A 24,036-nucleotide genomic window follows, 5' to 3' on the forward strand; every position below is an offset into this window, starting at 1 on the left:
TTAACTCTTTTTCTTGCACTCTTTTCTTTACCCTCTCTGTCACTATCTTTCATCTACAATTTGTTTTGCCTCTGATTTTTGAAGTGCGCAAAAATATAGCAGACAAAATGCCAAGCTTCAATTAAAAAAAAAAAAGGCCAACAGAGAGCTGTATAAATTTTGTAAGACCTGGAAATCTCTTGAGACATCTTGAGATTGCTGAGATGTTCATCTAACTGGTGGATTGATTTTTCCCAGCTTCAAAGTGTGTCAGCTGGAAAGAGAAACTACTAAGTGGGAATATGGGACACACTAATTTTACCCAAAGGGAAAGGAGACTGCACACCTGTTTATAGACCTAAATAGAGAACACATGACACTTTACAGGCGTGTACTGTGAAGCCTGCAATACACTGATGGAATCATTTTGTGTGTTATTGTGAGTGTATTTGGAAAACTGAGTTAGCTGGGAAAGAATTTTATCTGCAGAAAGCATTTCTGTCTTATGTGACCCCTAATGGCTGAAACCTGCTGCCAAAATTATTTTTGTCTTTAATTTTCATCAGGAAATAGAATTTTCAGATGTCGAGGAGAGCAGACATTAAGCAACTCCCCCGCCCCCCGCGCAAGCCGCTACTTTTCTAAACAAAAACATTTACATAGAAAGCTTCTAACCAGACATCGACTAAAGGCCATTAAAATGCAATTACTATATTGCACATTTACACGGGGCTGCGCTTGCTCCTGAGCTGTTCCTGCGCCAGGGTCACTGCTGGGGCGGTCCCAGCCTCTCGGGGCGCCGCTGCGCTCGGCCGGCAGGCGGCAGGGCAGCTCCACCGCGGAGCCCGTGTCCCGCTGCCTTTGCCCGGCGAGGAGGAGCTGAGAGTTGAAGGGCGGGGCGCAGAGTCTGGGGAAGGAGAGAGGAGGAAGGCTGGTTGCGGGGGGGGCGAGTGTGAGCGGCGTGAAGCACGCCCTCGATTGCACCAGGTGCCGCGGTCTCCGTGGAAGTGCTGCGTTAGTGAAGGACCAGCGCTCTGCCATGCCCTCAGCACACATCCTCGCTGCAGCTGTCTATCCCCTACGCGCACCACCTGGGACAGGTTTCTGCTGCACTCAGCCACACCAGGCTGACCGTAGTAAGGATCTGGCCATCACATCATGCAATGATGTAAACACCTCCCCTGGCTGAACCTCATGTTGAGCCGTACCTATTACTTTCATTCATTTCTCCTCTTTACTCTGATGTTAAAATGTTTTTTTTCTCTCTCTCTCGGTGACAGAAAGTGAGAACAAGATTGTGAACAGTGAGAGATATGAGGCGGGAGGTGTAACAGTCTAGTAAGGTGGAGTACCTGAGGAAAGGGAGAAGTATGGAGCATATTTCAGACTGATAGCCATTCAGTGATTTCACTGACAAGCCAGGGGTATCATGTCCTCCCCCAAGTTTGGGATATAATACTGTCCTCCATATGTGGACAGTCTCTTCTTCTCAGTCTCTGGAGCCATCCATATTTTGCCTCTGATCAGGTTTAAAAATCCAGCTTTGGTTTACAGTGTACCTCAGAAGCAAAAATGCCCTGTGCTTTCCCAGCTGTCTTTTCACTGAGGGGCAGCTGCAAACCGCCCGCAGCGACTGGGAGGCAGAGCAGATACACGGACGCTCAGGAGGCTCTCTGTGCCTTGAGGGGGTCTGTGTGGGACTAGCACCATTATGGGATGGCTCCTGCAAGTGACAGCAGCTTAGTTATCCCTCTGACAACATTTTAGGACACTGGTGTCCATCTTGTCAGTCTTCTCCAGATCAACATGCTATTTTATAAAGGACAAAGAACCGTGATCAATGCTGCTTTTTCCTCTGTGCAGACAGCCTTGGCCCCGTGCCTGTCCTGTTGCCCTTAGGGCACCTGCAGAGGGGGAACAGACGGACACCTCCCTCCTCCCCTGCCCTGTGCAAGAGCTGCTGCTGGCACCTCCCGCAGAAGTGCTGGGAGGCAATGCAGAGTCTTCGCCTGGTCCCTTATTAGGATGGGGCTCAACTTCTGGTTCAGAAACTGCAGGAGTCAGAGAGCACATTTGCCCTTCATAACTGAGCACAAATTCCCACGCAGCCCTCCTGTGCCTGCTCCTTTCCTGGGCAGAAATACCTGCCTCACTCATGTAAGCGCTGCAGTAGTCCCGTTTGAACCCTGCTTGTGCATTGGATACTGAGGTGCATCCTGAGATGGTTCCAGTGGCTTCCTCTTGGTAGGTAATTTGCCTTGAAATCAAGGCTGCAGGGCTGGATATCCCCCTTCGATATTTCATGATTTTCAGGTACCAGCCAGAGTGAATAGCTTTGAAATTTTTACCAAGACAAAACTCCCTTTTGCCTTGAAGAGGACGTCCAGCCTTGGGCATGAATTCGCAATCACTTGCAGTAAAAAGAGCTTGTTAGTGTCACGTTGGTTTGGTTGGTTGATTTTCAGATTGAGCTAAATGGTTATTAAAATGGATGGCAAGATGTCACTTCATAATGTTCCCAGTTCTCCCCACAACCATGCTTTCCCAGCCCGCTGGCAGATAAGCCAGTAGAAAATTACCTATCTAGCCATGAGTTTGCCTGTAGTGTCCCACCTATTCTGGAATGATTAGCATCTCTTCTCTTTCCACCTTTTTTGTATTCACATATGAAGCTCACATCTGAAATGGAATGAGAAAATAATCTCGATGTGAAGAAAGTCACGCTTGGCATCAGATCGTATCACTGTGGGTGCCACCTTCTTCTCTGTGTACATGTGATAAATGGGGGTGTCACATTATTCAAATAATAAGATATAACAAGGCAGGACATCAGACAACCTTATCTTAGCACCTTGATGACTGAAAAAGGCCAGTCACACTCAAACATACATGCACACACACCTCCCCCGGCCCAAAATACTTCATTTCAGTTTATAAAGCTAAACTTCACTGACAGTTTCGGACTCTGAACGTACTGGTGTGGCAGTCTGAGCACTGTCCCAAGTTTGCTGCACCGAGTGCATGCCAGGGGGATGAAAGACTATATAAAGGAGCATATTCAGATGACCGGGGAGGAGTCAGGGCTGCAACATTAGCCCCATGCGCACAGCAGTTCTGTGGAGGCTGGAGCAGAGCCACGAAGGCCAGATAGTCACTTCACATGAATTACCAGCAGTCTCGGGCAATAAGTCCTGCCGGGGCAGGATACCGACCCCCCAGAGCCGCCAGGATGGAGAGCAGGGCGAGGAGGCTGGTGCTGCCGTTGGACACGTTGCTTCTCCCCTCGCCCCAGTTATATCGTCCCCAGGGATATAAAAGCTTGGCCTTTGCCGTGGTCGGTCTGCCCCTGGTGCAGCAGCCCCGCCGCCAGCCGTCCCTTCCCCGAGGCTTCGTGCGCGCCGTGCGGGCGGGCAGGACGTCAGAGAGGCCGGGCAGTGCAGTTTTCAAGGGACGCTCTTCAAACCACCTGCCTCGTGTGGCATCTGTGCTGCCATGGGCGATGGGGATGGGACCCCAGGTTTGGCAGCAGGGTGCCACGGCTCGCCCCCGGGGCTGGGACAGGCTGGGGGCAGGCGGCTTGCGTCGTGGGCCGCGCCACGTCGAGCCCTGCAGCGCGGCGCGCGCCCCTTGGCGTGCGGGTCCTCCTCCTGCTCGCTGTTGCTAGGGCTCGAGGGCAGGAGAGCGCCAATGCCAGTCAGTCAAGCTGCAGGAGGCTTTTAAAGGTCAGAGGACAGCAGCCCACTGCTATCTCTCGCAGACAGATTAAGTACTGCGTTCGGGTGAGAGCGAGCGACACTGTAACAACAGGAAGGTGCACACGATGAGGCTAGTCTAGCAGCGGTGGCTGGAGCAAGAGACAAAATGCTGTGTACTTGCAAACCAAGTCATCGCACGTGTGAGGCACGGCTGCCGGAGTGTCCTCTCCCAGAGATGCCGGCTGGCAGGAAGGGGAGCGGGGGATGCATGAGGACGATTTATCCTGCCCTTGCATGCAAAACGGATGTCTGTCTGTCAAACTGGCAGTTTCCCTCTATTACAGGTAGGGGACCGGGCTAAATGGATTAGCAGCCTCATTTGATTATGATAACCCCAGTGTTTTTGTGACATTTACATATTGTGCCAGGAAATCCTGACTAGAGCTCGTAGGAAGTGGAGGTCTGAAGCAGAGCATTAATTATCAGGGTCTGGATCCTCCATCTGTCTGTCGCCCGCTCTATCAAAGGGGTTTTTCCTTCAGAAGAGACTGTACCTTTCTCCTTTCACTGTGGGGGAATATTAGCCTAAGTGGTAGCAGGCTGGCATCATTGAGTAATTTGGGATGGGAAATTAGACTTTCAGGTAAAGTTCAGCTGGTTTACCTAGTCGTCTCCCATAATGACAAGGTGGGGAGGGAGAAGGGGATTTCACAAGTTGAGCAACTCTTTCTGACGCCCTGGACAGCTAGTGACCCAAACAAAGCCTGTCCCCGCAGCATGGTCTGGGGAGCAGATGCAGGTGCATGCGAGCTCTGCAGGGCTTTCGCCACCAGGCTGCCGAGGGACCATAAGGTGAGCCCTGCCCAAGTCCTCTCCAAGTGGTCAGGGCATCTGTGCTCCTTTGCCATGGGATGGCAAAGAGCTGGTTATTGTAGAGGGCTCCTGAGATCACTTCTAACCCTATTTGCAGCGTAACCCTTCGCTGTGCCTGCAGAGCAGAATCATTCCTGTTCTGCTGGGTCGCAGGACCTGGGTACCCAGGGGAGAGGCACGGGAATATGTTCTTACTCAAAGGTAGAACCGAACAAAGCAAAAGGCCACTAGGGGCCAACATTCTTTTGGGCTGTCACCTGAAAGAGCACATTTGGGGTAAAAGTAAATAAACCCAGCACCACCAACAAAACACCTTTTATTTCTAAGTTAAAAGCCAGTGTGTCTCACTCTTTCAGAGATTTTCTGTGGCCTTTCTTTTCAAAGATCATGATGTTGATTATGCCTTTAGCCCTCAAAGGAATTAGGTCCTCTATGTTCATGGACTTCCTTTAGTCCATCAGCGTGGATCTAGTCAAGAAAATATCCCTTTAAAATTGGCATATAGTCATAACAGGGTTCTATATTCATCTTTCACCAGCATCCATCTGAATGCCGGTCAGTTTACAAGTCAAAAAAAAAAAGATTTCCCTAAGTGCCAGTGCTACAACTTCACCCTGGAAATGATGTGAATATTAAGTTTGTTCTGCATTTTGCATCACCTCCTGGCGACAGATCCTGCAGGCAGAAATTATAAACAAATTCCACTAGGGCTGTAGGAAGCAGAATCCGCTCCCCCTCCTCCAGGTGCATTGACTCTGGAGGTTTCCTGTTTGCATATCTAATGCCGCAATTCTGCAAAGATGGTTTGAATAGGAATGGTATGGTTTGAATAAGAATGTATCACTTTTTGAAGTTATTTTTCTCATCTTAGCCATGTTGCAATGGTTTGGTGTAAAGTGTATCATACCTTCCCCTGCAATCATACTAAATGGAGAGTCTTCCATTAATTCAGCTAGATGTAGGATTAGATTCTACAGCTGTGGTTTGGTGCTCTGCCCAGGCTTCTCCACAAGGTCTTATCTGAATGTGTCTCTCTCCCTCCCCCTCTCCCTCCCCGTCTCCCTCTCCCCCTCCCTCTCCCCCTCCCCCTCCCCCTTCCTTCTTTCTCTCCCCTTTTCATTTTCCCCCACTCCTAGGTTTTGGCTGGCTGTCCAAGATCTCAAAAAACAACCTTTACAGGATGTAACCACAAGAGTGGAGGAAATCTGGCAAGAGTTTCTAGCCCCTGGGGCCCAAAGTGCTATCAACCTGGATTCCCACAGCTATGAGAAAACAAGCCAAAATGTCAAAGACCCAGGGAGATACACATATGAAGATGCACAGGTTTGTTTTTGATTTTATGAAACTACTGCTAATAACGCCCTCTGTTTTACCGCAGTATTCTCCTATCACATTGTTACTGTTCACTTGTAAGAAAAAGGAGAGGCACAGTTGGAAGTGACTTTGAGGCTATCTACTCAAGCTGGGCAAATGATATTTTCTTTGAATCTATCAGTTATGATAGGTTAATGCTCCTCTGGGAACAAATGTTCCAAAATTTACAAGTCTACAAGGCGCACTGAGCTGGAGCAATGTCTCAAAGAAAGTGAAGATGAAAGAATACTGTTAAGTTAGTTTGGCTTTCTGTATTCCCTGTCACTAAAGTCTGTCATGTTTACAGAGTGGCTGATAGCATATCTAAATTTTGGTTGATAACTTGTTTTATCATTTATTTATTTTAACTAATTAAATCCCCACACGCACACACCCCAAAAAAGCCCAAATGCAGCAACTCCCTCCAGCGCAGCTAGAAACTTGTCTACCAGACAATACCTTTAAATAATGATAGGACAGATGCAATGCAGTGTGCTTAATCCTTCCGTCCTAAGGGCCCCAGATTTATCAGAGAAATTTTACAGATAAATTGTACACAGAAAATGCCTTTAGGAATACAGATAATCTATGAAAACTGCTACAAGGAAGAATTAAGACTGCATAACCTTCTGAGAAGGTGGAAATGTCATTATATAAAGGCTAAGAAAGGAAAAGGAAGAAGGGATCATTTGGCAAATATTGTCAGGGACACAATTAAAAGATATTCTCCTCATAATCATTTTTATCAAAAGCATGAGGTAAAACCTATAGCAAATGAAAAGAATCCTTGTTCTTATTTTTTCTTTAAATTGACGTTCAAAGGCAGTTCTTCAAAATACTCCAGTAACAAAATACTGCTGTCTCGGGGAGATGTCGTAGACCATTTACACAAGGTTAGGCAATGGATTTTTCAAACTTGCATCAAATATTATATTTTTCTGAATGTAATCCTGCTCCTTGGGGCCAGCATAGAAGGGATGTACACAAAGTTTCAAGCCAGTCCTCTGTGAATGTAAAACACTTTCAATGTTCTTTTTAAAGCTGAGGAACACAGGAGCGTGAAGATGTTCTGGCTATGGTGTATTTTTTGCTTTGCAGCTGTAGTGAGCAAGAACTTCTGTAAATTTGCATTACCTGAAAAAAAGATGATGGCAAAATGCAGGCTAAAGCAGATAGGTGAATTAAGGGGGGATTGATTAAATTGATAAGTAAAGTACTGAGAATAAGATGGATGTTTTTACAATGAGTATTTAATCAGAGGAAGACAGTGGGAATTTAGGCTTGAACTGATCAGTTCAAAAATGTAATTGCAATGCAAAGGGGAGTTGATGAAATCAAGCTGGAGCTCTTACAGTTAGACTGCAATTTTAGCTCCTTGGGTTAATTTTATTTCAGAGGATTTTTATACTGACTGATGTCCTCAGCTCATCTGTTTTGATTCACGGAAATAGAAGTATGAGGCAAAAGCAAAGCTTCAGGCCCAGCTATAATCCTCTTGGAGACCGAGTCTGTGCCAAGAGAGGATGCGGCTGTGTGGAAGGTGAAGCCGGGTTACCTTCTTGCATGTTGCAGAGGACTTCTGGTAGTTCTCCAAAAACCAAGTGAGCTGTTTCTGACTGCTTCACCAGATAGCTACCAAGGCTGCCTAACGAAAGCAGACAGAAACAGGAGGTGACCAAAATGCCTCGCGCCCTAGTGGGAGCTAACACAGTGCAGGCTGGTTACCGATTCCTCCCGGAGAAGGGCCCTTTCTGTTTGCACGTCCACTCTTCCCAGGAGCCAACGCAAGTTTCCCCAGTGCAGCCTCACGCAGGCCCTCCCGGCGTCCCCTCCGGGTCAGCGCTGCCCGCCTCGCCGACTCTGTTGTCTCATAAATCTGCAGCAGGTTTAGGCCTGGCACCGTTACCACGGCACGCTGGCACCAGGGGCCCAGGAGAGCTCCCACACATCCCACATTCCTATGGATTAAACCAGACACAACCAGTCAAAACACCCCACTGTGGGAGGGAAAATATGAGTGTTGTCCCGTCCTGTGTAGCTTTAGCACAAAGAGGAAAACAACTTAAATGTCCTTGTGAATAAAGAACAAGAAAAAAAATTAGTTTACAGAACAGTACATTCTTTGCATGCCTGCAACTCAGAGACACTAAGACTAAGAGGAAAGAAAAGGGTTGGCTGAACTGAAAAGAAAAAAAGTGCTGCTCCTGCAGTGGGAAAATGGGGGAAGGTGATGTGGCGCTGTAGCTGTTATGCTGACCTGGGACACCCGCAAAATGCCAATTCTATATAAAAAGTTCACTGGAAATGAACTCAGTCGCTACACTTGGGAAGGGGAAGGTGGAGCACAGCAAAGTACACTTCAGGCTAGTGAATGTGCTACAACCAAAGCTGTTTTCAGGTATTTAACACTAAATGGACGTGCTTCTGTGCACTGCCTTGGCTCCCAGCCCCAGACAGTGCTCCCAGACTCTGTACAGCTGTGAAGGCCAACCGAAGGAAGCTGTGGAGGGAGTTTAGGTGAGAAAACAGGCATAGAAGGACACAGAGAGAAAAGTGGGCTCCTGACAAACATGCCTCTCAGTTAACACCTCTGGCTCTCAAGGCCATGCACAGTCTGAACGCAAACAGTCCCTGTATCTAGGAAAAGTGACGCTGAAAATCTCAGCACTCTACAAGAGCTTCTAATCCAAACCTGATTTTGGGGTGCATTTGTTGTTTCAGACAACGCGCTTGCTGAGATGGTTTCCTGCGTTGGAGAAACACGTGTTTTGCCATTTCCCCATGTCAGCCTGCAAGGTTCACCCCGCGCTGCATCCCTCTCGCTGCTGGTTCTGCAGGCCTGCCCCGCTCTGCTTGCGCAAAGCCGCCCCACATGCTGGCACTCCTGTTCGTGCAGGTCGCCCTGCCTGCGCTCTTTGGTGGGGAGCAGCATACAGGGCTGGTCTTGCGCCCCTCATCCCCCGCTTTGCCCCATACCTTGTCCTCGAGTGGGACCACCCCTGCTGCTAACTCTGTCCTCGTCTTCAGTACTGCCAGCTATCCTGAGCCGCAGTACGTTTTGTTATTTTGGAGCTGGGCCCCTCCAGAGGAGAGCCTAACAGTTTTAACAGATTCTTTTCTTCTCTTAAACAACTGTCCACTCAACAAAGTAGTATAGTTATCAAACCATTTTCACTGCGGACCAAAGCAGCTTTCAAGACAGGGGCACCATGGGGAAAGGTCAACTCAATCAAACTATTTTGCAGGATCTAGATTTCCATAGGAGTTATCAGCATCGTTGAGCAACCAGTGTGGGGCCCCACCATATGAAGCAGCCATGGCCAGCTCTAGAAAGTAAATATGTTCCGGTCCATCCAAATGGCCTGTTTTGGCTAATGAAGGTGCTGATAGCCAGACCAATTCATCTTTAATAGGGGAACCCCATCTTTAATAGGTAACCAAGTTGTGAATATGACAGTTGTGGTTTATCTATATGACACATTATGAGGTTTTTAACAGTTTTTTCCCTCCTTTGGGTATCTCCTTCCCTGCTCTGTAATGTTTTTCTGCTTTCAGAAAGTCTTTAATGCCTTTCTCAGTCCCACAGGCCTTGGCATTGTAAACAGCTATCACAAGAATGCATCGTGTTTCCTGATATTAATGCTTGGTTGTAGGGACATTTACTGCCAGGGTTCAGAGCCAGGAATACTAGAATAAGGTGAGCCACATAGTTGTTCTCGCAATTACTTTTCTGTTTGTTTAGTGGAGTTTTTTTATTGTTACTTTGTTTATTTTTCTGCTTTAACAAGTAAAACAGAGTTTTGGATTGACTTTCCCTTACCGGAACTAATCAGCTATTGTTTTCTGTGAAGATGAATCAGGGGAATTCAGTTCTAATCCCAGCTCAGTTAGGGATTTTAATGATACTGTGCATATCCTTGGCTAATTCCAGAGAAGATTTAGACCGTAATGCCAAACTCGGAGCTGATCAAACTAGAAATGCACCTGGCCCAGATTTGGGCCCAAGTCACACTTTCAGCTACCCCAAGCCTTGGTTTGGTTTGTTCAGTTTTCATTCTGGTCCCATAAAGGAGCTGTGAGTGTTGACACAATAGTGACAGGATCCTATTGAATTCAAAAGCGATCTGCTGGCATAAGCTAGGATCTCCTGGAAGTGGAATGTCTTTCTACCAAGAAAGGAATAGAAGGGATACCCTTTTTCCCACTGACTTTGTTTTTTCAAGCAGGCACAGGATGTGAAAGCAAGCTTATAGAGCAGTGTATGCATGGTAGCTATTGAGTGAGCATACAGAACTCCTTTTGTAGGTCTGGAGCAAAATCACAGCATGGAAGGAAAACATGAAAATAATCATTCATTGTAGGCCTGTATCACCTTTCATGTAAGAAACTAAAGAAACTTTATTGCTACTTTCTTAAACCTTTTTACTCCCCTTCAACCAGTCACACCACTTACATGCACATCTATAAAGGAAGGTGAATAAGGATGGGGAAACTGAGGCAGCACATAACAGTTCTCTTTGGTGGGACAGACACAGTAAGAAAGCGTGAGACAGGCCCAGGAGTTCCTCGAAGCACTGCTTGCCTCCACCTGAGCCAGCAGTGCTCAGAGACCTAGCACTTGCATTACATGGATTTGAAAATGTTGCAGCTGAGTCAGCCCAAAGCTCCTCACCAAGTGGCACCCTGACAGCAGGACAGGGTCGGTTGGCTGTGGTGTGTGCACCCTTGATCTAGTATCTTTGCACTGTGCTAACTTATATATCCCAGTAACGTGCATCTCCATTGGGTTGTGTTACCACGCACTAGTCCTCTAATCTTCACAGCAGACCACTTTGTTGCCTCAATTTGTCCTTTGCCTTCCTCTGTGCCCAGGCCATTAGTGCTGGGTTTGGATGAGGCCCCAGCAGACAGCATGCATTGGGTTGCCCCCAGGTGTGTTAGACCTGCAATTCACATTAAGTTGGACTTGCTGCAAGTGCACAGAGAACTCTGAATAACAGGTAATATATAGCCTAGTTCCACCCCTCTTCTTGTGTATTTAAAAGTCAGAGCCTCTGTAGATGTTTGTATACACGAATGGTGACGGGGCCACCTGAAGTCTTTCGACAGCCTGAACCTTCCTGTGGGGGAGGTCAGTGACTACAGAAGGACTTGGACATTATTCTGTTCTCCTCCTTTGTCTTTGGTGCTGTGGGGCTGGAAAGGAAAGTTTTTCCTTACGCTGCACTCCAGTTGCCCTCCCTGTATGTGGGGTTTTGTGACTGTAGAAGCAACCTTCACCAGTTCCTGTGTATCCGTTACACATACATTAAAAAAAAAAAAAGGCAAGTTCCTTCCCTTCTGGGTTTCACAAAGCAACCTACAACCAAACAGGATCTAAATACTAGAGCCCCTAAGTATACCCAGCAGAGCAATTAGGTGGATGTAACAAAAATAGGAAAGTGGACATATGAAAGGTTATGCTAGTATACGTGTTACTGCACAGAGCAGAAAGTAAACGCCTTGAAGCAGAGGTCTACGTAGTAGCAGATACTTAGTGTTACTTCTTTCCTCAGATTTTTTTTTAAAGTTTATACACACCACAAATCATAAAGTACTTCTTTTATCCAGTGCCTTTCATTTTAAGTTGTGGTGGTCATGTTTTATGACAAATATCTAACATCCAGCTTTTGTCTAGCTGTTGCTTTTCTGTCTATTAAGGCATTGGGGATCGAACTGCTCTCTACGCTAACTTCTCTCTGTACTACACAGGCAGAGAAAGGGCTAGGAAAAAGCCATGAGTGAGCTCTCACCTTGCACATACAGTGACAGAAGATCTCTCCGGATGAAAGATCATGAAAATGATGTGACAAGAACGGTCAACATATTCACACAGCGGAAGAGTCTACCTGTTCCTTGGTATATAGATCATGCCAGGCTGGGTAGGACCATGCAGGAACAGTAGCAGTGTCTCATGTGCCAAACACTTCCAAACTCCAAAAAGTCTCTAGTTTGCTTAAATATTGAATTCAGCACTCAGGCTCTGGTTCTCTGGGACGTTCATGCCAGTACTGTGCATTGTGCTACTTGGATGCAAAAAGTAGCTGTATCTCAAATCCTGAGCAAGAGTATTTCTTGTTCATGTGAGAGTCAGGTAGTAGCTGACGCTATTTTGTTTCTCCCAAGTAGTGAGAGAAAGAGGCTTGCAAATAAGCCGCTTTACACCTGAGAACCCAGGACTCCGTGGACTCCAGGGCTTGAGCTCAGTCACTTAAAGGCACATACAAGACAATATGCCAGTAGATATCCTACAGCCAAAACGTTTATGAGATTTGGAAGTCTGCAGCTCTGTTTATATATCCAGCATATATTCTCCATGTAGGCATCCAAGAAGGTCTGATCATACGTATCTCAGCATAGCCACCATTACTGAGAAGTCATATGCTGCTTTCTATTGCGAGTTGCTTCTGTAAGGCTGAATCCTGATCTGTGACCATCTCCCATGGGACAGAGAATGTCCCAGTGCTACGGAATTTCATTTCTGCGAGGTGGGGGTTTCTCTGTTTTCCCATCCATGGCAGAGCCCAGCTTTTTGGCAGGGTTTTCACCATAGGAAATGGAAGGAGGAAGCTGCAGATGGCCTTGCAAATGGTTTTGGCCAAAAAGTTGAATAATTTCCATCTTATGGCTACACCTCAGCATGTATAGGAGCACAGAGGGCCATCTTCATTGCTGCATCTCCTAGAATTTTATCCTGTTTGGAAAAGGGATTCAAGGCTTCCAAATCCTACACAAGTTTCTCTCCTCCTCCCAGGCAAAACCTGTTCACTTGGGCTTTTTGCCAGCAGCAAGGATTTGGCCCATATTGAGAGAATCAGCCTGTTAGCCACAATCATTGTTCTCAAAACCTAAAGCTGCTCATATGGCATTGGACTCCCGACAGCCCACTCCTGTCTCCCAGGATAGCCCTTGCTATATTTAGGACTAAATCCTCCTGCAGTACCAAGCTGACCCCTTAACTGTGCTGCTCGAGCTCTTCGCCTCTGTCGGCTGCCACACTGCGTCTGCCCCTGGCCCCCCAGCAGCTCTGCGTGCCCGTTTCTGTGGTTGAAGGTGTGAAGTAAACCAGTTGTCTCATCGATTTACAGGGGAGCCAAAGCTAAATTTATGTGTTACTTTTATCAATGCACTTTCACGCAAAAGATTTACATTGTGTTTCCAACTATGTATCTACAGGGCTAAACAAAGGATTTCTGTGTATTACTCAAAATGAGCTCTCATTGCTTACAGTTATTTCTTCTGCTAAAGCTCCTTCTTACATTACTGTGCCTTCAGCCCAGTGTAATTTCATTTGTGGTCTAAAAAGAGGTTTTATGCTTTTTAGTTTAGCAAGGAGGTTGGTCTATATTACAGTATAATTATTCATCGTTTTTTTCCTTGGTAATAAAAACAACTTGGTTGAGTGTGAAGAAAATGCACCAGCTAAAAGTATGGGTGTAAATTATTGTGTCACTTAAATAACATAAGAGTGGCCAAAAAGATATAGCTCAAATTTTCCAGAGCAATTCACACTCAGGCCAAGACCCTTATGTGTCATTTAGCAACCTGCAACATTTCTTTTCTAAACTATAAATCACAGGAAGTCTTGCACTCCAGCAGCAACAAGAGCACTCATTTACTGCTAGCCATGCTAGGTGGCAGTACTGCTAGGCACCAGTGAGGCTTGAGAAACAGGGTCCCTTACAGGTTAATGCATTCGGACTGCTCAAAAATGGCAATACAGCATTGCTGAGAAGAGTAAAATGCTAAATGCAGAGACTAGAATAAGCAGATGCAGAGGAGTTCTTAGTGAGGATTTGGAGACGTTAAGGGGGATTGGAATAAAACCCCCATGTTTCGCATACACACACATGCATGCACACACGCACACACACACTTAGATTCAGTTGGGACAAGTTTGAAGGTCTTTTCTTCTACTGTGTGCTGCATGCGTTATCTCGACTGTATCTGCTACCGGCTATTTCTGCTTCCAGGGCCAGTGTGGCATTTTTCCTGCCTTGTCTGGAGCACGTTTCAGCACAGTCAGTTAGACCGAATGGCAATTGATAACTAGTGCTCCTAAAGCCCGTTGCACTCAGCAGTGGCACAGGTAACTAGCTCTGTTCCTGAGGAGTAGGTTTGCTTTCTTTTCTTTGGCATAGACATTTAGGAGGATCCTGGTGGTGTCGTGCTATGGTGTCCTGCTGGTCAGGCAGGATACCTGCCGGTGGGCTGGGAGAAGTACGGTGCAGCCAATACGATACGGTAAGAATAGCCGCTGGGTAGCGCTTTTCGCTGCCTGCGGTACGTGTGCTTTCTGGCGCTGGGGCTCAGGGATTAACCTTGCCACCTCTGCCGCAGAGGTGTCCATGCAGAGCAGAGGTGCTGGCAGAGGGGCATTAGACAGCTGCCAAGTCTCTTGGGAAGGTGCAGCAATCCCATGCTGTGTGCTCAGAAAAGCATCTCCCTCCTTGCTATCCCCTCTTTTTGCAGTGGAGACAGTCCTTTGAAAAGCCAACCTCAGGCAGGTCCCCAGCTGGCATCAGTTATCATCCTCCTAGTGAAGGCCACAAGGCATTCACTGAGGCTCTGCTCTCTCACGTGTGAATGTGCGGTAAATTCGTCCCTGGTGCCCAGCGTGCAGGTAGAACAAACATTAGCATTCATTGTGGTTTGCCATTATTTATTTAGTTATTTAATCTACTGCTTTATATTGCTTGTGGCCTTCTCTTCTAATAGATTTGTCTGACATTCTGCAAATCTCCCTTTCAGCTGGCTAGAAGGGTAGCTGCTAGGGCTCGCATGCTCGCAATACAGAGGGATTCGCAAATACGCTCGTACTAGTTTTATGCCAAGTCTCAGTGGTAGGGTCAAGGGAGGCCCCGAAGCAATCTAAAAGGCAGGAGTGGGATAGCTACAGTGGGGAGGTTTATGATCAGTTTCGGAAGGGCAAGGTGGGACCTTGGAGCTGAAGTGAATCTTAGGTATCTTAGTCTTTCTGTAACCCCCCTGTAATAGGCTGAAAAGTGTGCTAAATGGGAAGAGCTTTACTTGAAACAAGCAAAGAATCCGAGATTTTCCCCTATCCCCCACCCCCACCCCCAACAGCTAAAGCTTACAACTGTGTTTAGATACAAAGAGGGGAAACTTTCTATCAGCAAGTTAAAATTTAAGGGCTTGCTGGAAACTTTGCAGATGTTCACAGGTCATGAGACCATTGCACTTGGTCTTCACAAACCCCCAAATGTCTCAGGCCTGTCGCAAAATGTCATAGTGGGTAAGGTGCAAGTGGGTTTAGAAATGGATTTGTTTAACACTGCACATTTCATAGGAAATTCATCTCATATGCACATTTCAGGGGAAAGAGCTAAGATTTTCTGCCAGAAAGAATTTTTCTTAATAGGCAACACACTTCCTGAGGTCTGCCAGGTGCTTTGTGCAAGTTAGTGTTTGTTATTATTTTTTTATCATTCATTTTTTCCCCACATATCTGTCAGGTGTTTCCAAGGCCCTGCTTGGCTGGCTTGGCTGCCACCCTCTGCCCTCCTCAGGGTCACTGTGCTTTGACTGCTGAGGGGGAGAGACCTGAGATCGCATTGCAGCACATTGATTTGAAGCAGGTGCAGCTTTGAGACAGTTTCTGCTATCTCATCCACCTCCCACATTCCCATCTGGTTTGCAAACTTTGATTTTTTTTCCCTTTCCCCTCCTGTCAAGAAAATTTACAGAGCTTGTCCTTCATCTCCTTCCAAAGATAGGGCATGTGAAAGGAAAAGGCAGAGAGATGCTGAATCTTATCAGGTTTTTTTTCCCTGCACTTCAGCTGTCCGCTGTAGCTGGGGCGGGATTTCCTCTTGGTTTCACATAACTGTAGAACAGAAATTTTCTGTGATTTACCTGGCTGGTTCCTTTGTGTTTTAATTCACTGAAGTGACAATATTTTCCCCTTTAAAATTTACTGTTTGTTCTCCTTTATATCATGGAATGGCAACCAGCCATTTCTGAAGTGTAACTCTCATTACAGAAACCTAAGCATAGAGAACATGCTTAGTATAGCTCGTGTGGCCCTCAGGCACAGTGCGTTGTTCTTCTCACCACAGAAGAGATGTGGTTCAGGTGCACTAAACATAAAAGGGATATACCTTTTTCTAAAGATGAGATGCTTGCAGACCCCATTGCTCCCCAGTGCCTTAGTTCAGTATCTGGGGAACAACATTTTGGAAGGTGTGTAACAGCAAATCTGCTCTACTTTTAGGAAACTGTTAAGAGAATTGTTCATTTATTGGAGAAGAAACCCACCATCTCCAGCCCACAAATACAAGGGGACAAAAGGTCCCAGAAGATCTTATCAAATTGAGTGTTTTTCCTTTGCTTATTAAAAACAAATTATTAACTGGATGTGCCATTCATCCCTGGATATAGTTATGATGCAAGGAATATGCCTTAAAGAAACTGTAATTCAGGTTGCTGTGAGCTTGTTGCTCCTGCGTTGCACCTTCTGATTAGCCTTGTGGTAAAGAGTCTGGTGCAAGGTCTTTGCTTTGAAATTGGCCCGCGCTGCTAGCGAGAGGTGACTGTGTCCTCAACCATGATGTCTTGCAACAGCTGCGTGTCCAAAGAGTGATGAAAAGGTGGATTCTCAGGAGCTCGCCAGAGGGAACAAGAGCATGTTGCTAGTCGCTTGACGATCGAGGCTTGTGTGCTGCTTGCAGGGACGCACTGGCCACAGAGCTTGCCATGTTCAGATGGAAGCAGTGTGTCTCTTTCTGTTAGCTCTCCAGAGCTACATGTATTTAATGTGTCAAAAGTGTCCATTTAAATTGTCAAATTTACTCCTACAGATGCAAAAGAGGGAGGAGAAGCACTGTGTGGCTTTTTTGACATTTGAAAGGCACACTGATACTACTAGTAGAGCCCCCCTAATTACATAAGCAAGTTATTATGTCAGTCCCTGTGTTAGACAGATATATCCAAATGAATCCATCCTCGGAAGGCAGCACTGATACAGCCAGCACTCCTCAGCAGCACGCTGTGCCAGGGACGTATTTGTCACACTTTTTGTCTGTTTTTAAAAGCAGAGTGCTACCTTGTGTAATGATTTAATAGATCACTTGGGAAATAATCATTAGTTTGGTAGATTGGCTGCTTGGCTGGTTGGTTGGTTGACTTTTGGCAATGTGACTCCCTGAAGGACTACTGTCTTAAGAATAGGGCAGAGAGCTGGGACTCTGAGCTCTAGCTGGGGAGCAGTACCCAGCAATGGCTAGGAGATACCGCCTTCCTAGAGGATATGTTTCTCCTGCTGTTGTGCACATGTGGCCTGGGAACTTTCCATGGCGCCTGCAAAGAAATGTTGCAGTGATCATTCTGGGCAGGCTGCTCTCAGTGCAACAGACTGTAATGTCCAGAGCTGCAACTGAGTTGCTGAAAAATTGCATAAATGGTGAATTTGCTTTGCCTATTCAGGGAGCCAATAATAATGAGCTCATTCCCTTAAAATAAGCAGGTTTATGAAATGCAGAGTTTTCTCAGAAGAGGGATGGAAAGGCTTGAATTTCTTGCCAGCAGCCTCAGGTATGTCATGGAGCCTGCAAGTGTATAAATTGTACCACTAGAGATGCTGACTGTAGTTGACGAATGCAGTCTTTTGTGAGGTTTAGCTTCTTCTCAACCAAAGAGAAACAAAAGCAGCTGCCCAGTAAATTAGGAAGCAAGCAACCAATGGATTGCCATGATAATCTACAGTGAGTTAAAAGTCTGTGATGCAGTGGGACATGCACACACCTCTGCTACTATACCCATTGCTCAAGCTTTATTGGAAGAATGTGCTCAATTGTTGGAGCTCCAGTACCTTTTTAATGCATTTAAGAAGCAGGGAGCTGCTAAGTGGTGGCTATAAATTCTCCCTAGAAAGTTGCAGATTCTTGAAATTATAACACAAAATAGCTTGGTGGCAAGGAATAGCTAGGCTAAAGATCAAAAGAAATGTCCCAGTCACTAGTATTTCCTGTCCTGCAGCTAGATTTGTTGTGTAACTGAGCTGAGCACATATTGCAGCCACAATTTTAGCAGGAGCCCTCATGGTGCAGTCTCAGCGAGGATTTTGGCTGCAGTAATGTAAGCTGTCCTGTAGTGTGGTAAACTGGAAGACAGTCTTTGCTGACCTGAACAACTGGCTTAGATTTCCAGTAGGTGCTTCAGAAATGCAGTGCTGTAAAATAAATGATCGGTGTATCATTTGTGCCTCCAGTCTAGAGCTTCTCAAGGAAAGCCCTTTGAATTCTTGCAGTTAGGCCGGAAAGTTTGCTTCTGAAGCTGTGCATGTCCGTCCCTTTCCTTATGCCCGGCCTTCTTTCTTTGTTAACGATCAAAGCTGAGGAATGGTTTTTCATAATTTGAGTTTGTCATTGGTGAACAGTTGAAAGGTAGCAGTGGTGCTCTTCAGTGATTCCGAGATGTGAAAACCAGAGCAAATACCAACAACCCAGCTATGGTGGCGGTTGGGCTGGGGATGTGAAATAGTCGTGTTTTTCATGTAATGGATTCAGTTAATAAGTCAGTTTGTGGTTTATTTCATCTTGTGATTGAAGTAGTTTTTCGTGCTTCGCACAGTCAGATAATGAGTTTATACTGTTTTTAAGGTCAAATACATGAAGTCATCTTGACATGAGCAAGAATGATTGTTCTTACTGGCAGGCAGGCAGGTTGTATGTCCACCCGATCTCTGCTCTGGTGTATTCCTCTTTATGTGCAAATAGCTAGTGCTGTCTGTCTGTGCAGCAATGAAAACTGAATGTTATTTTCCAAAGCTATTGTCATCGCCTTTCACAGAAGACCCAGTTATCTGACAACAGATAAAGAAACTTTGGGATCCACAGGCAGTCAAAATACTTAATCACCTATCTATCGAAATGTAAAACAAAAGATGCCTTGTTGCCCCATGATCTCACCTCAGCACCGCACCGCCATCCTCCCCATCCCAGCATGGACACCAGCACCCTGCACTCCCGGGCTGGTGCTGTGGAGGAGGATCACTGCGAGGGGGGAGGCTCCAGAGACCTCTCCGGCCCTTGAGGGTTGATGGGCTGCAAGACAGCTGCCCCAGTTACTCACCCTCTCTGAATGTGCAGCTCTGCCTCGTCTACAGGTTGAGACACTAGAGATGGACTATCTTTAGGGACCATAAAGGTAATTTTCATAAGGTCTTCAAACCATCCCACTTTTTCTGGGATGGTCAGCTTCCTCGTGGTCCTGGAGGAGGAAGGAAAAAGACTTACAGATATGCAGTTAGCTTTTGTACCAGTTGGGTATGAAGCACTCCTTATGAGGACACAATCTGAGAGGTAAAAATACAGCTCAGCCAGTCACAATAGGTTGAGTTTAAGTCAACTGAATCCCGAATTCCTGCTAGTTGAAGTAACTGAGAGAGAGCGCTAATGATGAAAATCCTTATTCCACCAAAGAAATATAAATCTTTTGATGACCATATCCATGATATATGCATTATTTTCCCTGTTCTTGCCTCTGTGCATGCTTGACTCATTCTGCCATGAATGAACAGAAACAATATCCCACGGCTGGACGTGAAATCTCATGGCAATGCTGTAGGTGATAACACGAAGCTGTGCCCTCACTTTTGTTTTCCCACAGTTGGAAAGGGTCTCACATTCACTACATGACTCTGTACAAGCATTTCTATCGTAATCCCTTGTACTGCCCTTCGGATGCATAATGCTACAGAAATGAGGATTTGTCATGTCGAAAAGCAAATATGGAAATTAACTGATAAAAATTGTTCCACACCAGGTTATATCTCAAGGGATACATTTTATACTGTGTCTTAGTACAACCAGTGGCAGTTATGCCCATGGTAGGACTATACACCGAATAGTGCAAGAAAGCTGAATTAAGCAGTTCTTCTGTGCATAAACAAGTCATCACAAATTACCGATAATGGTGAAGGTAAGGGAATTCTGCTTGGCTTGTTAACCCTGTGAAATAAGCTATGCAACTTAAGTCTATTTTGGCTCTTCTGAAGTTTCATACACCATGGCTGTAGGGCGGGAGAAAATATTTTACATTATATAAATCAGTGTAGATAAAATTCCTCATTAACTGTATAAAAGGGCGTCCTTGGGCAAAGTCTGAGAGAAATGTCCAGGGTGCCTCTTTTTCCCCTTGAGTTCCTTTAGTGTATTCTCAGTCTTTATTTGTCCAAAGTATTTTGATTTTATTTTCTTGGTGTTTGGGAAAATATTTATTACAAATTCAGAGGAGAAGAAGCACTGACTGTATTAAGGGATTTTCAGCAGGAAAATAAAACTGAGCAAGCAAATTGGAGAAAGGGTAGGCAAGTTGTTCTACTGCAATGAAATGCCACTTCATGAGTTTGAAAATTCACATAGGAAGTGCTGTACTCTCAGAGCAAATTCGTAATAGTTGTTTGACTCACTTGGAAAAAAAAAAAGACCCTGGGGGAGAGACTCATTGACATAGCTTTATATGTGTGATATAGACATCCACATCTGAGCCAGTTGTATAGACTCCCTGTATAGTCAGTCAGCCAGAGATACAGGCTTTTGCAGGACGTGATCAGTTTGGCTTATTTTAAGTGTCTGTCTTGAGCGGAGATGAAATGTGTCCTAGCATCATTTCCCTTCCATGAACTGTAAGAGGAGTGCTGGGTGACAGTTCAAGTATCCAAGATACAAGTATTCGAAATGAAACCTAATCACAGGTACAAATTCTGGCATTTATTTCTTCATTCTTGTGACATACCACTAGTTTCAGCCTGGCTAGACACCTGCTTATGATCTGGGGATTTCTGAGACTTATAGTCTTTACAGAATAACACTGACCACAGAGTAATGCATGCCAGCCTTTGGGGTGAGGGGCGTCTTTTTCTTTTGTGTTTATACAGCCCCTAGCACAGCAGGGTCCTGCCCCCGGATGGACCTCCTGCACATTACCATAGTACAGATAATCAATAATAGCAGACTTAATTAGAACTTTGATCAGTCTCTCTCCCTCTAATTGTCTGTGTTTTAAATCCCTGTGATGTCTAAATGAGTTTTGATAAGAATTCTCTGTCTCTCATTTCCTCCCGTCCCACAGGAGCACATTTACAAGCTGATGAAGAGTGACAGCTATGCGCGCTTCCTCCGTTCTAATGCTTACCAGGACTTATTGCTGGCGAAGAAGAAGGTATCTGTTGGAAAGGACATGTTTGCATCTTTTAGCATCTCTTGATTCTCGCCTGCTGCTTGCCGCTAGTGTGAAAATGAGAATATTGTTTCCTTTTTTCATTTTTTTTTTAAGAGAGGAATGAAAACTTTTGTTTTCTTCACCGAGGGCACAGGGTATGGCATCCGTATGCACAGCCTCAACATATGTTTTGGGCAAAACATGGAATAGTTAGCGACCCAAGGTACAAAGTATGGAAAAATGTTTGTCTTGCCTAACTGTCTTCCAAACTCAGTGCAGGCAATGAAAATTGCATTGCCTCTTCCACATGGCAACGATGATGTCTGGTATGAGAAGTAGAACCCATCAATTTATTTTGTTGCTGGTGCAGATTTCACCCATTCTGGTTTTTGCCTGCTTAGTCTCACCATGTGATCTTCCTTTTGGATGCCTTACCTATAAACCTCCCTGTGGTGATTTCTGCTCTGCTTTTCTCCCTCTTTCCCTTGCTCTTGGCTCCCCAGAGATTTTTTTTTAATTTGAGGAAAGAAATAATTGCAACCCATGCAGTAATCAAGAATTTCAGCCACATCTTTCACAGGAGAACTGGGTTTGAGCTCTTTTCAGCCTTTTTGGTGTCTGTACATCCTCTGCCAGCACTATATTTCTGCCAGGAATCCCCAGTTCAGGGTAGCAAAGGAACGGTTACGTAGAATTAAGGCAGCTCTTATCCAGCTGGCTCAGGTCACTCATTCTGAGGGGGCTTGGAGGTAAGCTCCTTATCTCTGCAGTTGTGGCTGTGTTCACATGCTTTCTGCACATCTTGACTTATTCCCATAAGTCTGTGTGTCCGTGTGTGTGCATATGCATGCGTGTACACACGTGTGTGTTCCCCTTACGTTTGACTTCCAGGACAGCAGATAGAATGACTCTTGACTGCTGCTGCCTGAGTGTGTGGTTTCGCATCACCATGTTCCCTGCTGGTTTTCTGCTGCATTCTCTGTGTGCTGCCAAATTACTTTGCATTGGCACAACACAATGAAATCCCAGTGGTATTTTTGTCCTGATTGTCATTGTGTGTCCTAAAAGCATGCATATGGTGACAAAAGAAGACAAACCCCTCTGTCTGCTATGCCTGGAACGACTGGCAGGTGGATTAGGGAAAGGTAATAGAGGGCATAAATTGGCCCCATGTTTCAAAACGTCTAGTTTGAGACAGCACAGACCAGAAGACAAAATATGATGGTGTTGCTTGCATTTGAAAAGGTTAGAAATGACTCAGAGTTCGAAGGGAAAGGAGGTGCAAGGAAAAACCTTCTGATGGTATGGAAGTTAAAACCTTTTGCCTTCTTCCTACCCCATCAGCCTACTGTGCGTTACCTCCTCCCTGCCCCCAAAGTCTCCCTTGAACACATGAGGTCTCATGTGCTTCAGCACAGGAGATTTTTCTGCTCCCAGCTGAGCCTGTTCAAACCAGAGATTTTTTTGCCATCATTGTTTGCTGTCAAATCAAGCCCTGGACCTGTCAGTGTGACGTCCTCATCCCCCCACAGACTGCCTGAGGAGCAGGTTTTAGTGTCATGTTAACACAGCCATGAAAGTAAGAATCAAGTTTCTTTTAGAAAGAGCTGTGGGTGCTTGAATAAACATAGCTAGGCACAGAAAGACAGTAGTAGAGCTGTGTAGATGAGTGGTTCACCAGCTTCACTGTTGCAGCAAGGGAATTAATGTTACTCCAGGATCTGTAAAGCTCTTTGCAATCATGTTGTATTGTGCTGGGCAAGTGAGTGCTTTTGAAGCAGCGTAGGTATGCTGACAGGAAGAACACGAAGTTCCTGTACGCTGAACTGCATGGTAAGAGCTTCAGTAACACTGGCGCAACTTTGAGAGGCATCCCTTTAATATTCCTTCAGATAGCTGGAAAGCAGAGGGAAGGAAAAGGGAAACAGTGGAATATCATAGACTGTATGGATAGAGGACTTGGTTTAGAGCATACAGGCAAAATCCTGGATTCACTGATGTGAATGGAAATTCAATCCAGTTGTTTAAGTCTGGATGAGTATGTCTCTTTGGGGCATGAGTGTGTCTTGCCCCAAAGATGTTATCCTAACATTGCCTGTACACAATGCCAATATGACATAGCCTTACTTTTATTATTTTCCCTGTTCTGGTATTATTATAATACCAGAAGAACAACATAATGGACTTGGTACAAATGAGTAGTTTGCACAGAGTAAATGAGCATTTCTGTGGCTTGAGATTCATATGTTAATATTTCGTGAGTAAGTTTATGTCTGTCAGTTGGTGTCTTTTGCCCTGCGTTCCCTCCAGTGCTGGGCTGTGGCAGGCTGAGAGAGCAGAGAGAGGGAGAAGGTTGGTGGTGTGGCTAAAACACAGGACTGGGAGCCACAAAATCCTTGCTCTTCTTGTTCCACCATTTGTTTTCTTGTGTGATCTTGGGAGAAAAAAAGTTCAGTTTTGCTCTGACTCAAATCCTCTTCTCTGTCAAACGGGAATAATAATAGTTACCTACTTAGTGGAGATGTTGCAAGGCTTGATTAGTGCCTCAAACATGCTTGACATTTTTGAGATCTGGAATTCAGGAAACGCTGTAAGTTCAAAGAGGTACTTTTCTTCTACATTGTACGATGACCACACACGTGCAGGCTTCCATTCCCTGCTCTGGGAGCGCAGCATTGAAGGGGAGGGAGGGAAAGTTATGGGTCAGGCCTGAGATACAATGACAGACTTATGAGAAGGACCAGGGAGGATAAAAAGAATGTATTGTTCACACCACTAACTGATGCAAGACAGTAGACATAGGCCGTGTACAGACCACACATACTTACTGTGTTAATCCATTTTAGATTTTTTTCTCCTTTGCTCACAGTGTCATTATTACAAATAACCACAGTATTATTGGCCTCGATCCTGC

At 45.4% G+C, this 24,036-nt stretch overlaps 1 protein-coding gene across 3 annotated transcripts in view; it reads left to right on the forward strand.

Annotated features, from left to right (window-relative positions):
* RGS6 (regulator of G protein signaling 6) overlaps positions 1-24,036 on the forward strand; it is a 296,947-nt gene that overhangs the window by 248,028 nt on the left and 24,883 nt on the right. For all 3 annotated transcript variants that reach the window (XM_026095735.2, XM_064512543.1, XM_026095737.2), the window contains exons 15-16: positions 5,684-5,870; positions 21,033-21,122. In XM_026095735.2, the coding sequence (XP_025951520.2) occupies positions 5,684-5,870; positions 21,033-21,122 (277 nt within the window). The remainder of the gene's footprint in view (positions 1-5,683; positions 5,871-21,032; positions 21,123-24,036) is intronic.

Source organism: Dromaius novaehollandiae, chromosome 5 (genome assembly GCF_036370855.1).
Source record: "Dromaius novaehollandiae isolate bDroNov1 chromosome 5, bDroNov1.hap1, whole genome shotgun sequence".
Taxonomy (NCBI): domain Eukaryota; kingdom Metazoa; phylum Chordata; class Aves; order Casuariiformes; family Dromaiidae; genus Dromaius; species Dromaius novaehollandiae.